We start from the raw sequence: 14,528 nt of genomic DNA, 5'->3' as shown, positions 1-14,528 counted from the left end.
TTTACTGCCCAAACTCACTGAGGATCCTCAATAAAACAATTATTAGTCTACTACTTACTATGTGCCAAGAACTGAGCTAAGTGCTTTACACATGTGTATGCGTTTAATCCTTACGACAACCCTAAGTGGTAAGATTACTACCCTTATTTTGCTTATAAGGAAACTAAGTCACAAAGATGTCAAATAACATGGCACAGAGTCACAAAGCTTATAAGTAGTGAAGCTGGTATTCAAACCCAGTCAGTGACTTCAAGGAATGTATTCAGACACTTCACAACCATTAAACAGAATTTACAAAGGCAGGGCTGGGCGCGGTGGCTCAAGCCTGTAATCCCAGCACTTTGGGAGGCCGAGGCGGGCGGATCACGAGGTCAGGAGATCGAGACCATCCTGGCTAACACGGTGAAACCCCGTCTCTACTAAAAATACAAAAAATTAGCCGGGCGTGTTGGCGGGTGCCTGTAGTCCCAGCTACTCGGGAGGCTGAGGCAAGAGAATGGCGTGAACCCGGGAGGCGGAGCTTGCAGTGAGCCGAGATCGCGCCACTGCACTCCAGCCTGGGGGACAGAGCCAGACTCCGTCTCAAAAAAAAAAAAAAAAAAAAAAAAAAAAAGAATTTACAAAGGCAAAAGAATCTTTTAAAATGGTTTCAGCAACAGATTAAATAAGAAGGGGTTTATGGTTAAACACTACATAAATAAAATGCAAACAATCAGAATACTGAAAACCACAGTTGAAATTTATATTTTAAGTTTACATGGTATTTGAAGGATAATTGTAGATTATATTTTATTGAGCTCTTAGTATAGTCATTCTACTAATTATCAGGAATTGTTAATCCTTTAAATACCATATTTAGTCAATACATTAGCCCCCCAAAACAAGTAAACTAAAGCTGTGAGATTAAATAATCAGAAGTTAAAATAACTTGCCCAAGGTCATATGTAACCAATAAGTTGGCCACATCTTAGAGTAAGTTCTTAGTCACTAACAAAGTTCACTTATTTAATTTTTTTTTTGAGACAGAGTCTCACTCTGTCGCCCAGGCTGGAGTACAGTGGTGCGATCTCGGCTCACTGAAACCTCCACCTGCCAGGTTCAAGTGATTCTCCTGCCTCAGCCTCCCGAGTAACTGAGACTATAGGCATGAATCACCACACCCAGCTAATTTTTGTATTTTTAGTAGAGTCAGGGTTTCGCCACGTTGGCTGGGCTGGTCTCGAACTCTGGCCTTGAGTGATCTGCTCAACTTGGCCTCCCTAAGTGCTGTAAGATTCACCTTTTAAAGAAGGTATTTGTCTAACCAGAATATTAAATTTATGGAAACACTCCCTATCTTAGCATAGTGAGTCTGTAATTTTGTATATGTGGAAGCACAAAATCTGCTTCTAGATGATCTTCATACTTTAATTCTTTATAGTATTACTAATAATGATGCAAAGTAGCACAATAAACTTAAAATCAATTCCTAATATGGTAGAGAGTAAGTCAGACCTATTTGGCTTCTGGCTGGGTGTGGTGGCTCATGCCTATAATCCCAGCATTTTGGGAGGCAAAGGTGGGTGGATCACTTCAGGTTAGGAATTCGAGACCAGCCTGGCCAACATGGTGAAACCTCATCTCTACTAAAAAAAAAAAAAAAAAAAAAAAAAAAAAAAAAATACAACAATTAGTAGGGCACGGTGGTGAGTGCCTGTAATCCCAGCTACTCAGGAGGCTGAGGCACTAGAATTGCTCGAACCTGGGAGGTGAAGGTTGCAGTGAGCTGAGAGTGCATCACTGCACTCCAGCCTGGGTGACAGAGTGAGACTATGGTCTCAAAAAAAAAAAAAAAAAAAAAAAGAACCATTTGGCATCCCTTTTAAAAGGCACATTCTCAATCTTTTACAAAATGCTGTTATTTATCTGGCTCAGCATAGGGAGAAAATCTACAAACACTAAAACAGCTGGGACTGTAATTGTCGTCATCATAGCTACATTTACAAAAGCTATTCTAAACACTTCATGTGTATTAACTAACATAATCCTTACAATAATCCAAAGATACTGTTATAATCCCCATTTTCCAGATGAGGAACCAGAGGCACAGACAGGTCACACAGCCCAAGGTCATACAGCTAGTATATGGTCAAGTCAGGATTCTGACGTGGGTGGGCTGCCTTTCAGTCTATGCTCCGTAACAAGGGCATTCCATCTTGGCAACAGAAGTCATTGCCACCTTGCATAAGACTTTTAACATTGATACAGGAAATCATTTGCTTTTTTCAAGTTATTTTTAATTTCAAAGGTTATAAAATTCTTAGATCTGAACCCAGGAACTACATTAAGGAACATTAAGCTGGGAAGCACTTACCCAGTAGACAACTTCATCTACAATCAATAATGCTAGTACTTTATTGGTGTTTTATTCATAACCCTGAGTGTTCCATTAAGAAAAAGATATCAAAAACATCATTACACTGATGCTTTGAAATTACAATTGATTTTTTTAATACCTAATGTATTTTTTAGTTACAACATGATGTAAAAATAAGACAGTTAAATATCTGAGAAAAGACTCCCTTCCGATTCTAAAGTAGATGTCACCTTCTCTGGGCTGGAGGTTATCAGCCCAATAACCTTGGTGTGTGTAGAAAGGTCACTCCAAGGATGCACTGACACTGGCTGGTCCTTATGTATCTAAATGACAGATAATTGAGTCTGAAACCTGAATCATGGAAGGAAATCAAAACCGAAACCTCAAATTTTAATCATTTACTGCTTATCTCTTTTTCTCATATACACGAATTCACTTCCAAGCAGCATTAATGAAGTTGAGAGAAAATACCATATCATTTTCAATTAACTTTCAAAATGTTTTACTATGTAACTCTAGGTGAGTTACTATGAACAATTATTCATAATATTTTCAAAGAAGGGAAATAGACCAGGATTTGTATACTGACCCTTTAATCCACAAGAGTATGGCTGTAGATATCTTATATTTAAAGACATTTAGATACCTTTAGATACTGTTTATGTATCTTCTAGTTTAGAATTACCACATTTGAAGAACTATTTTCAAAGAATCCTAATCCATTACACATTCCAAAGAGACAGGAACAAACTTAAATCATAGTTTATTCTGTCATCTATACTGAGATTCCAGAAATTGAAAAACCGACTTAGCCAGTAGGTTAGTCATTATGGAAATGCAAATTAAAATCACAATGAGGTAGCACTACTTACTTATTAGAATGGCTAAAATTAAAACAAATGACACTAAATTCTGACAGTAACAAGGGCAGGGGAGACCTGAGAGCGACTGGAACTCTCATACAATATTGACAGGAAGGTAAAGTGACGTGGCCACTATGGAAAAGTTTGGCAGTTTCTTCTAACTTCAAGCATATACTTACTATACTACCCAGCAATCCCACGCCTAGGTAGTTACCCCAGAAAAATGAAAATATGCATTCACACAGATGTTTACGGCAGGCTTATTCATCATCTCCCAAAACTGGGAGTAACCCAAATGCCTTTCAATTGCTAAATGGACAAACTGTGAAATAATCCATTCAGTGGACTACTACTCGGCAATAAAAAACTATTGATACAAACACATGAACAAAGCTAACATTTATTATGCTAAGTGAAAGAAACCAGATTCAAAGAGCTAGAACTGAATGGTTCCATTTGCAGGCCATTCTAGAAAAGGTAAATTATCAGTGGTTTTTTAGGATCTGGGTTTGAGGAGATGAGATGGTTACAAAGGAAACTTTTGGGAGTACTGTAAAAGTTTTCTATCTTGACTGTGGTAGTTTTACATGTCAAAACTCAGAATATTATACTAAGAAGGATAAATTTTACTATATGTCAATCAGACCTCAATAAGCCTGACACTAAGAAAAAAAATTAACAGGAAAAAGTTATATAATAATTATGCAACTAATTTGTTAAAGAATGAATTATAATGAATATGAATTTGTAACCACAAACCCAAGTGCAGAAGTCACACTTCTTAATTACAAAATAAAAGAATTATTTAAAAATACACTTTCAGATGTATTTGTTTACTTCTCACTGGGCATATATACTATTTTTAAATGTTCCATGGCATAACCATTAATTTGTCAGTAAAATAATTATTTAAATAGGAATACTGCAAACATTAGCTTTTTTCTGAAACTACTTTCATTATTAGTTTCTAAATAGGCCCAATGTTTTCATGTGCCTTTGCTATAAATGAACTAAAAACACTGCTCTTATAGAATATACTAAGTAGAGAATTACTTTACTACTGATGCTTTCATGGTTCTAAATTTTTCAAATCCCTGGAATACCATCATCCACTTATTGGTCCCCTGGATTTCAGAAATCTTATTAAAATGGTACTTAAATAGCTCTCTGTTACACTGCAGAGGCAGGTGTGTGTTTGGAAGTTGGCGGGAAAGTAAAACAATAGCTATTTTTTCTTGTTGTTTAGAGGGTGGGAACAGAAAGCAATCCTAAACTAAGCTTTTTTTTTTTGAGACAGAGTCTTGCTGTTTTGCCCAGGCTGGAGTGCAGTGGCGCAATCTCAGCTCACTGCAAGCTCCGCCTCCTGGGTTCACGCCATTCTCCTGCCTCAGCCTCCCGAGTAGCTGGGACTATAGGCTCCCGCCACCGCACCCAGCTAATTTTTTTGTATTTTTAGTACAGACGGGGTTTCACCATGTTAGCCAGGATGAGTCTCAATCTCCTGACCTCGTGATCCACCACGCCTGGCCACTAAGCTTTTTTTGAGGAGTGCAATTCCCCACTAGTAAAGCTGGAACTTATTAAATATACTAGATTATATTTTAACCTACTTTTCCTTTTTTTTCCTTCCTACTTTCATATACTCAGAGACTCAATGCCACAGAGAAGTAGCCACTCTCATTTGTATAATACAGATAGTTCATATAAAGTATATATATAAATATATATGTAGTATCAATATATATGTATTATCTCATTTAATTCTCACCAAAACCTATGAGAAATTTTTTTTTTCTTTTTTTTTTTTTTTTTTTGAGACAGAGTCTCGCTCTGTCGCCCAGGCTGGAGTGCAGTGGTGTGATCCTGGCTCACTGCAAACTCCACCTTCTGGGTTCACACCATTCTCCAGCCTCAGCATCAGCCTCCCAAGTAGGTGTGACCACAGGCGCCCGCCACCACGCCCAGCTAATTTTTTATATTTTCAGCAGTGACGGGGTTTCATCATGTTAGCCAGGATCGTCTTGATCTCCTGACCTCGTGATCCACCTGCCTCGGCCTCCCAAAGTGCTGGGATTACAGGTGTGAGCCACCCCGCCCACCCCAAGAAAATTTTTTTCAATTTCTATTTTATAGAAGTCAAAACCCACTCAGGTTGGATTCATTGTCCAAAGGTCATACAAACCAGTAAAGTAGCAGACAGAGCCAGAAGTTGAATCCAGATCTTCCGACACACTAGGCAACCTGTTATTTCTTAATAACCTGTGCCTTCATCAGCACCTACTACAGTCTGAGAACAGCTGACATTATGGGAAATCTACATCCAATGATGTCTAAAACTATTATTAACAGCTTATTTAACAGTAGGCTAAGAAGTAAACTAAATTTTAAAAATAAAGTATGTGAAAAAGAACCTATAAAAATATCACTCTTGGCCAGGCATGGTGGCTGATGCCTGTAATCCCAGCACCTTGGGAGGCCGAGGTGGGTGGATCACCTGAGGTCAGGAGTTCGAGACCAGCCTCGCCAACATGGTGAAATCTCATCTCTACTAAAAATACAAAAATTAGCGTGGCAGCAGGTGCCTGTAATCTCAGCTACTTGGGAGACTGAGGCAGGAGAATCACTTGAACTTGGGAGGCGGAGGTTGCAGTCAGCTGAAATCGTGCCACTGCACTCCAGCCTGGGTGACAAGAGCAAAACTCTGTCTCAAAAGAAAAAAAAATCACTCTGAAGTGAAATTTGCACTAAGAACCTTATTTTAAAAAGGTTAAACAACGTCTTGAAAGACGAAGGCTGAGGAACTGTTCTACAGGGTGGCCATAAAGTTTACAAACAGATACTATCATTTTACATGTATCTTAATGTAATATCAATAAGCCATTTATTATATACTCTCCTGTAGCTCCACACTTGGTGGCTGTTCTGTATATGAAAGGAGATTAAGAGGCCCTTTCAACTAAATGTGAAATGAGATTCTGGTTGAGAAAAAAAAACAAAGGCCATTACTGGGACAACTGGCAAAATTTGAAAATGAATGCACATTAAATGACAGAAATGAATCAATGTTGAATTTCCTGAATGTGATCTCTATACTGTAATTATGCAAGAGAAGTTTCTTGTTCTTAGGTGATACATTTTTAAATATTTAGGAATCAAGGGTTATGAGTAAGTCTGAAACTTCGTCCAACTGCTTCCCAACATGTGTATGTTTGTGTGTATAGAGAATTCAAACGGCAAAATACTAACTGGTGTCTAGATGAAATTTTTAAAAATTAAGAGCCAAACATAACAGGTAAAATTTTAAATATTTTCTTTCCATTCTCTTCAATAGCGATTAGACATTTCCAACAAGGCCTTTTATAAGTAACTGAATAAACATATTCTTAGCATCTCTATAAATAAGTTAACTCTAGTTAGAAACAGTTTTTTACTTTAAAAAACTGGGTATAAAACATAGCAGCAAAACAAAAACAAAAGGCAGCAAATAGCACATACTCTAAGGAACAGCTCATACTTTATTAGCTGCCACAGGATTATAATAAAACTTGAGTACTGCCCTCCACTTTTAAAGAGCTTAAAATTTGCTAAGAAACAGATACAATTTAATTCACTTCCTATGGATCATGAACCGTGTTTTAAACACTGAGTAAACTTACTATCAGATTTAACCAAAACTTAATTCACTTTAATAAGATTTTAACATTGTTTCCTACTCCACCCCCAAGATTTAAAAAAAAATTCTTATAATGTTAATATATTTCACTATGAATGCAATGAGGTTCCATCATGTAGACATTAATTTCCATGAATTCAATTGTGAGCCCTCAAGGGGAAAAACTGAGGATTTCAACTGCATAGGCACCATTCCACCAAATAAGCACACACCTTCCCCAGGGAGCACTAAGCCAGGGTATAAGGGAGCTGTCCAGTTATGTATGCCTCCTTCCCAGTGTGCATCTTGCCAAGCTCTAATCCTAGTGTTTAAAGTAATTTTTTGTGTAATGAAGCCCCTAACGTAAGCCAGCTTCTTCATTTGGTGCTCAACTAATGAAACTTATTTTTGGAGTTCCTAGAGGAAAAACTAGCTATTTTCCACTTCTGTGAGATGCAATGAATGTATACCATACTTAATTATCACGTTAAGGGATTTTTAGTGGTAACTTTATTAAAATCTATTTCTTTTTTTGGTCACGTGCTAAGTTCACAATCTAACTTGATCCTAACATGCAATTCCAACATAAATGAACTTTTTTCATTATTATATGGCAAGAACATGACACACTTTTAAAGCAAGGACTTCTTTCTAAAGGCCACGTTCAGAAATATAATCCTCAGATTTTCTTTTTCTTTTTTTTTTGGAGACAGAGTCTTGCTCTGTTGCCCAGGAATGGAGTGCCGGGGTGCACTCACAGCTCACTGCAGCTGCAAACTCCCAGGTTCAGGCAATCCTCCTGTCTCAGCCTCCCGAGTAGCTGGGACTACAGGTGCGTGCCATCACGCCTGGCTAATTTTTGTATTTTCTGTTTTTCTGTAGAAACGGGATTTCACCACGTTGCCCAGCTGGTCTCAAACTCCTAGCTCAAGCAAACAACTCCTGAGCCTCAGCCTCCCAAAGTGCTAGGATTACAGGCGTAAGTTACCGCACCCAGCCAATCTTCAATTTTTCTTTTTTTTTTTTTTTTTTTGGGGGGGTTGGGGGCTGGGGGATGGACTCTCGCTCTTGTCACCCAGGCTGGAGTGCAGTGGTGTGATCTCAGCTCATTGCGACCTCTGCCTCCCGGGTTCAAGCGATTCTCCTGGCTCAGGCTGAGTAGCTGGGATTACAGGCGCCCGCTACCATGCCTGGCTACTTTTTTTATAATTTTGGTACAGACAGGGTTTCACCATGTTGGCCAGGCTGGTCTCGAACTCCTGACCTCAGGTGATCTACCTGCCTCAGCCTCCCAAAGTGCTAGTATTACAGGTGTGAGCCACCACTCCCAGCCTAATCCTCAATTTTTCTAAAGCAACTTCATATGTTTCCTTTTAGTTACTCCTGAGTCCTCCAATTTGCATTTTTTTCCTTGTAGATTGTGTGACTTGATCTAACCCAACTTCTACATTCTCTCTACTCATAGAATCAGAGCTAGAGGAAACTTAGAGATCACCTACTTTTTCCTCTCTGCTCAGAGCTGGCTGGAGATTTCCATTTAGTGAGCTCCAAATTATAATAAATTCCTTATTCTCCGTTTAAAATGAATTTTTATAGAAAGGTGGAAATTTAATTGTACACAGAAGTTTTAAAAAGACATTTTAAAAAGTGATACTAAAACTCAGTGAACAGATCCACTTGATATTTAGAGTCTGCCAGGCTGGAGTGCAGTGGCACTATCTCGGCGCATTGCAACCTCCGCCTCCCGGGTTTGAGCGATTCTCCTGTCTCAGCCTCCCGAGTAGCTGGGACTACAGATGCCCATCACCACGCCCGGCTAATTTTTGCATTTTTAGTAGAGACGGGGTTTCACCATATTGGCCAGGCTGGTCTCGAGCTCCTAACCTTCTGATCCGCCCGCCTTGGCCTCCCAAAGTGCCGGGATTAGAGGCGTAAGCCACCGTGCCCAGCCAAGGATTTAATACTTCTCAATGACCTCCAGAGGAATCCCATAAAATTGGCCCTCTTCTTTACAAAATTTATTTTTGAAGACAATTTTATTTTGATTTCCTGTTTTTATAATCCTTATTCCTGATGTTTCATATTTAAAATTTTTCTTTTAAAAAACACTATACACGTTTGAAATTTGTCTTTGATTTAAAAAAAAAAAACAAAACAGGCATGGCAGCTCACATCTGTAATCCCAACACTTTGGGAGGCCAAGGTGGAAGGACTGCTTGAGACCAGGAGTTCGAGACCAGCCTGGGCAACAAAGCAAGACCCATCTCTACAAACAAATTTTAAAAGTCAGCAAGATGTGGTGGTGCATGCCTGTAGTTCCAGCTACTCAGGAAGCTAAGGCAAGAGGATTACTTGAGCCCAGAAGTTTGAGGATGCAATGAGCCATGATCACACACTCACTCCAGCCTGGGTGACACTGCGAGACCTTGCCTCAAACCAAACCAAACAGTATTAAATTTTCACAGGGCCGGGCGCGGTGGCTCACGCTTGTAATCCCAGCACTTTGGGAGGCCGAGGCGGGCGGATCACGAGGTCAGGAGATCGAGACCACGGTGAAACCCCGTCTCTACTAAAAATACAAAAAATTAGCCGGGCGTGGTGGCGGGCGCCTGTAGTCCCAGCTACTCGGAGAGGCTGAGGCAGGAGAATGGCGTGAACCCGGGAGGTGGAGCTTGCAGTGAGCCGAGATTGTGCCACTGCACTCCAGCCTGGGCGACAGAGCGAGACTCCGTCTCAAAAAAAAAAAAAAAAAAAAAAAAAAAAAAAATTTTCACAATTATTATTTTTTTTTTGAGGCGGAGTCTTGCTCTGCCACTTAGGCTGGGTGATGTGATTTTGGCTCACTGCAACCAGGTTCAAGTGATTCTCCTGCCTCAGCCTCCCAAGCAGCTGAGATTCCAGGCACATGCCACCACATCCAGCTAATTTTTGTATTTTTAGTAGAGATGGGGTTTCTCCATGTTGGTCAGGCTGGTCTCGAAGTCCTGACCTCAAGTGATCCACCTGCCTCAGCCTCCCTACCTGCTGGGATTACAGATGTGAGCCACCATACCTGGCCTAAACTGGATTTTTAAAAAATAAAAGGGTGTTTTCCACTTTCTGGATGAAGTATAAACATTGAGTGGATCAATTATTTATGAAGTATCAGCCTAGACTAAGTCACAAATGCAAAAACTTTGTCACATTACGATATAATTCCCTAAAGCCCACTTCATGACATATGCTTTTGCTTTCTTTTAAAAGACTAATAGCGAATGACAAATGTGTTTCATACTGAGATTTAAAAGAGACCCAGGACGGGCGTGGTGGCTCACATCTGTAATCCCAACACTTTGGGAGGCCAAGGCAGGCGGATCATGAGGTTAGGAGACCAAGACCATCCTGGTTAACACAGTGAAACCCCGTCTCTACTAAAAACACAAAAAATTAGCCAGGCATGGTGGCGGGTGCCTGTAGTCCCAGCTACTCGGGAGGCTGAGGCAGGAGAATGGCATGAACCCAGGAGGTGGAGCTTGCAGTGAGCCGGGATCACGCTACTGCACTCCAGTCTGGGCGACAGAGCGAGACTCCGTCTCAAAAAGTAAAAAATAAAAAAATAAATAAATGAGACTTTTCAGATCTTTGAATTAAAGTCAAAATTCTAAAAATTGTGTTTTAATGGCCTTAAGCGAAGTGTACACGTTATTTATAATAAAAGTCTAACTAAATGCAAAGATACTACTGACACATACTAAGGAAGCATTATTTACATTTATGTCGTGCTTAATTAAAATGCCTCACTCTGGGATGAACACTAGCTTCAAGATGAACCTGACACACAAGGGCCAAACCACAAAATTGTGTCATGACTTTTTTTGTTACAGACCTCTTTGAGAAATTAAAGTGAAGAAGTCTCTTCCTAGAAACTTCCACATGTGCACACACACAATTTTAATACAATGTTGAGGGAATAGGTCATCCTGAGATCTATCGACTTCAGGGAAATAATTGCTGCTACTGAACATTATCTGGGAAAATCACCTTAAAATATAATGCTTTTGGTATTCATATACCGTCCAAGAGATTAAGAAGGATATCGGACAGTCTGGAGTTTGAAAATATAAGTGAATGCTCTGGTGTCTTCTGTTCATAATTGCTTCAAGGCCACAGTAGCCTGAGTCTGCTAATTTTCCATCACTGCTCTGCAAACCTGAGACAACAGACTCTGTACCATCTCACCCCTACCACCATCTCCACCTTTTATCTAGACTCTGCAAGCTGCTTTGATCCTCTCTAGCCACTGTTGGCAAGTAGTCATCCAGTCTGCCCTTTAATACCTTCAGTGACATAAGTCAGGGCTTCAGAAGGCAGGTCATTCCAGTTTTACGCAACTGTGAAAAATTACAAAGTTCTTTTCTAATTTGACTAGCCTGATTTGTGGATGTTTTAAATGCTGCCCTACCGAATCTCTCCTCTATTTACTTGCCGACAAGGCAACAAAATAGCTTACCATTCAAAGCATCTAATCCTAAAAACCAAAAACATCACTTAACTCTACTTTTACCAAACAGGAAAGTCAGAGGCACTTTCTATTTGGAATTCAAAATATAAGAAGAATCAGTATGAGTTCAGTTCAAAAAAGATGTAAGATTTCCATATGCACAGCATTTCCTACCTTGTTAGGCTTCTTTTCTCTGCATAAAAAATTAAAAATGTATCAGCATTAAAAGATTAAGATTATAGTCATTTAAATTAACATCATTTCTGTCTGCAGTTTATTCTCTATATTTCTATTATTGTGATTCTATAATAAACAGTCCTAAGCAATGCAAAATAAATATAGAAACCATTATTTATTCATTAGCTACAGCCTGGCTTTCGAGAACTACAAGTTGTCTCAGTCACCTTCAACAGCTCCTTTTTTTGCAATATAAGAAATATCTCCTATTGAGACCAATGTATTAATAAGGTCCATTTACCATAAATTAGAAAAGCTCTAACAAAAATGCTTGTTTTCTTTGAAAACAAAATATCCAAATATTTGCTATTTTCCTTCTTAAATAATCTCATACCAGAGCTGGACAAAAAAGGTTCATAAATATTTTGCAAACAGTGACTGGCTTATTCAAATCAGATAAAAACAATGTTAACTGCCAGTTAAATGGTTAATCAATACAGCAAAATCTAATTTTCACTGGGCTACCTAGGAGGATTTTCTTTCCTGAGCTGTATCTCAGGGAGCCAAACAATGCACAGTCTTAAAGAAGAGGCTACCTTGTAAGGAGCTTCTCTTTGGTCCTTCAATAATAAAACTTCCTGCAGGGGTACAAAGCAGGTCCACCCAAATGAATCCTGCCTTATTTTGCAAAATGCATCCGAGTGCTATTTCAGTACCTTTACATACAATAATCTTTTGGTAAGAAATAGATTTCCTGACAAATAAGCACTCCTCTACTTTCCCAGTGTAGCTTGAAAACGAATGCTATGTTTAAAAAAAAAAAAAAAAGACGAAAAAAACCCCCAGAAAGTCCCCAATCCCCTTCACCAAAACAAAAAACAATTCCAGCCTAAAAAGACAATGCCACACAGATAATCATCTTATCACAACTGCATTATGTAAAAAAGGCACTTTAAAGCTCAGGAAGATAGTTCTCTGAGCATTTCTCTTATGATCAAATCATCTATTTAGCTGATTCTTCCAGATGAAAATGGTTTCATTCATCACAAAAATGTGTACTGCACACTCTTCACACACTTCATACTGTAAGATACCTTATTATTTTAAATCGGGTATCAATCCAGTATATATTTGTACTCAAGCAAATACCGTCAACCTCAAATTAGCTTAACAAAGTCCGCTTTTTAACACAAAGTTCTTTCACTGACTTGTTATTAATATAAAACCGAACGCTCGAAACGGCTTACATCGAGCATGGACTATGGATACCAAGTTTGTCAAGCACTGCCCCACCCCTTGTAAGAGTGGATGACTGGAACATTTTAATGCACTCCACCACGTAGAACAGCCACAGAAACTTCACACTGGCGCCAGTAGTTGCACATTTTCCAGCACAGATTTTTCTTAAATGGATTTTGCATCATTCTCTATACCAAACGTCACTAACATTCAGGTATGCTGGAGAAATAGATAACCACGGACACTGTAATATCACCCTCCCAACACACTTTCCTCATTCTTTTATCATTCTGTCAGTAAATGTTAAGAATTAACGAGTTTCCCGGCACACATCCCCAGTCCCCCGTAACTACGCAATTAAGGTTATAATTGGGAGGCTCGAATCATTCCATATGAAAATTCAGAGAGTAACAAAACAAAATAGGACGCAAAGGGGAACAGGTCTATCTGCTTAAATACTGAAAGATTTTACATTTCTAAAAAGCATTTGCGAGATGCCAAGATTTCTCAAACGGGCCCCTCCCCCGTCGTGAGCCTCTTTCCTCCCCCTACCAATTCTGGGAAGTCGTTTGTTGGACGCGGCTGGGATGCTACTCACCGAGTTTCTCCACCAGCTTAAGCATCACCCCTCCAATGTGCACCTCGCCGGTCACTCTCAGGGTGACATCGCGGTTCAGGTCCGTCACATGGACACTCAGTTCCCACGTCCCGTCCGCGTAGCAGCCATCTGGCATCCTTATCCCGTCCAGAGCCATGGCTCCTTCCTGCGAGCGCGGAGGAAATGGCTCTCGTAAGCGTCACTCCCCCAAAGAAAGGCGAATCCCACCGAATTCGCAGCGCCGGCCACGGGCTGGGAGGTGGTGGAGGACCCGGGGCTTTCGGCAGAAACTCGGGAGGGCGGCGGCGGCCGGGGCTGCAGGAGGACTCTGAGCCCCGCTCACCCCGCAGCGCTCCTCGGCCCCGGCGCCGCCCGCCCCACACCGTCCCCGCCTAGCGGACCGCGGCGGGCTTCACCTGCCGGCCGGCCCGGAGACACGGGCGCGGGCTGACTCCCCGTTCCCCTCCCCGCCGCGCCCCCTCGGGTCCCGGCGGGGTCCCGCACCCTCACCGCGCGCTCCTCGCGCTCCGGGCCCGGGGCTCGCGCGGCAGCAGGCGAGGGACTGGAGGCTCGCGGGGCGGCGGTGTCCGCGTCCGGCTCCTCGGCGGGCGAAGCGCTGCCTGTGGCCGGAGCGGCTAATGGAGTCCCGTCGTCGCGGCCCCTCGCCTGGCTCCCCGCGCTCCACCCTCTCCCCGCCCCCTCTGTCCGAGCCCGGCTGGGCTGGGCGCGCTGGCTCCCTCCTTCGCCGCCCGCAGAGCCGCCCTGAGCGGGTCCGGCCGGCCTCGCCCCTGCCCCCGCCCTCCCGGCGCGGCGCTCGGGGGAGGGGGCTGCGGGTCCCGGGCGGGGCGGGGCGGGGCGGGGCGGCGCGGGGGTGGCGGGGGGCGCGGCGGGGCGGCAATCTCGGCCCCGCGGAGCGCTGCCCTTTTATGGAAATGAAGGACCCGGCTCAGGGATTGAATCCAACATCCGGGCTCTAGGCGGCGGGCCCTGAGGAGGGGGAGCGGGGGAGCGCGGGCGGCCTTTCCCGGGGCGCTGGTGGCCGGCGGGGCGTCCAGAGCTCAGGCAGGACTGGGGCCCCCGCGGCGTGTGTCCGCGCTGGCAGCAGGGGGAGGGGGCTTGTCCGTGAGAAACGGCCCCAGGAAATTCCCAGGGCAAGGTCGTTT

General features: G+C 42.1%; 1 protein-coding gene across 6 annotated transcripts in view; it reads right to left on the bottom strand.

Annotated features, from left to right (window-relative positions):
• FERMT2 (FERM domain containing kindlin 2) overlaps positions 1-14,272 on the bottom strand; it is a 95,967-nt gene extending 81,695 nt beyond the window's left edge. Inside the window, exons 1-2 of one of the 6 annotated variants that reach the window (XM_055289338.2) lie at positions 13,870-14,272; positions 13,366-13,531 (exon numbers count right to left, since the gene is read on the bottom strand). In XM_055289338.2, coding sequence (XP_055145313.1) covers positions 13,366-13,522 — 157 coding nt within the window. In that variant the 5' untranslated portion in view covers positions 13,523-13,531; positions 13,870-14,272. The remainder of the gene's footprint in view (positions 1-13,365; positions 13,532-13,869) is intronic. The other 5 variants (XM_055289337.2, XM_055289339.2, XM_055289340.2 and 2 more) reach the window with 5 other exon arrangements.
• Positions 14,273-14,528: the final 256 nt, after the last annotated feature.

The sequence above is a fragment of the Symphalangus syndactylus genome, chromosome 8 (assembly GCF_028878055.3).
Source record: "Symphalangus syndactylus isolate Jambi chromosome 8, NHGRI_mSymSyn1-v2.1_pri, whole genome shotgun sequence".
Classification (NCBI taxonomy): Eukaryota; Metazoa; Chordata; class Mammalia; order Primates; family Hylobatidae; genus Symphalangus; species Symphalangus syndactylus.
Note: the sequence above shows the minus strand (reverse complement) of the source record. Positions and strands in the feature narration are given on the sequence as shown.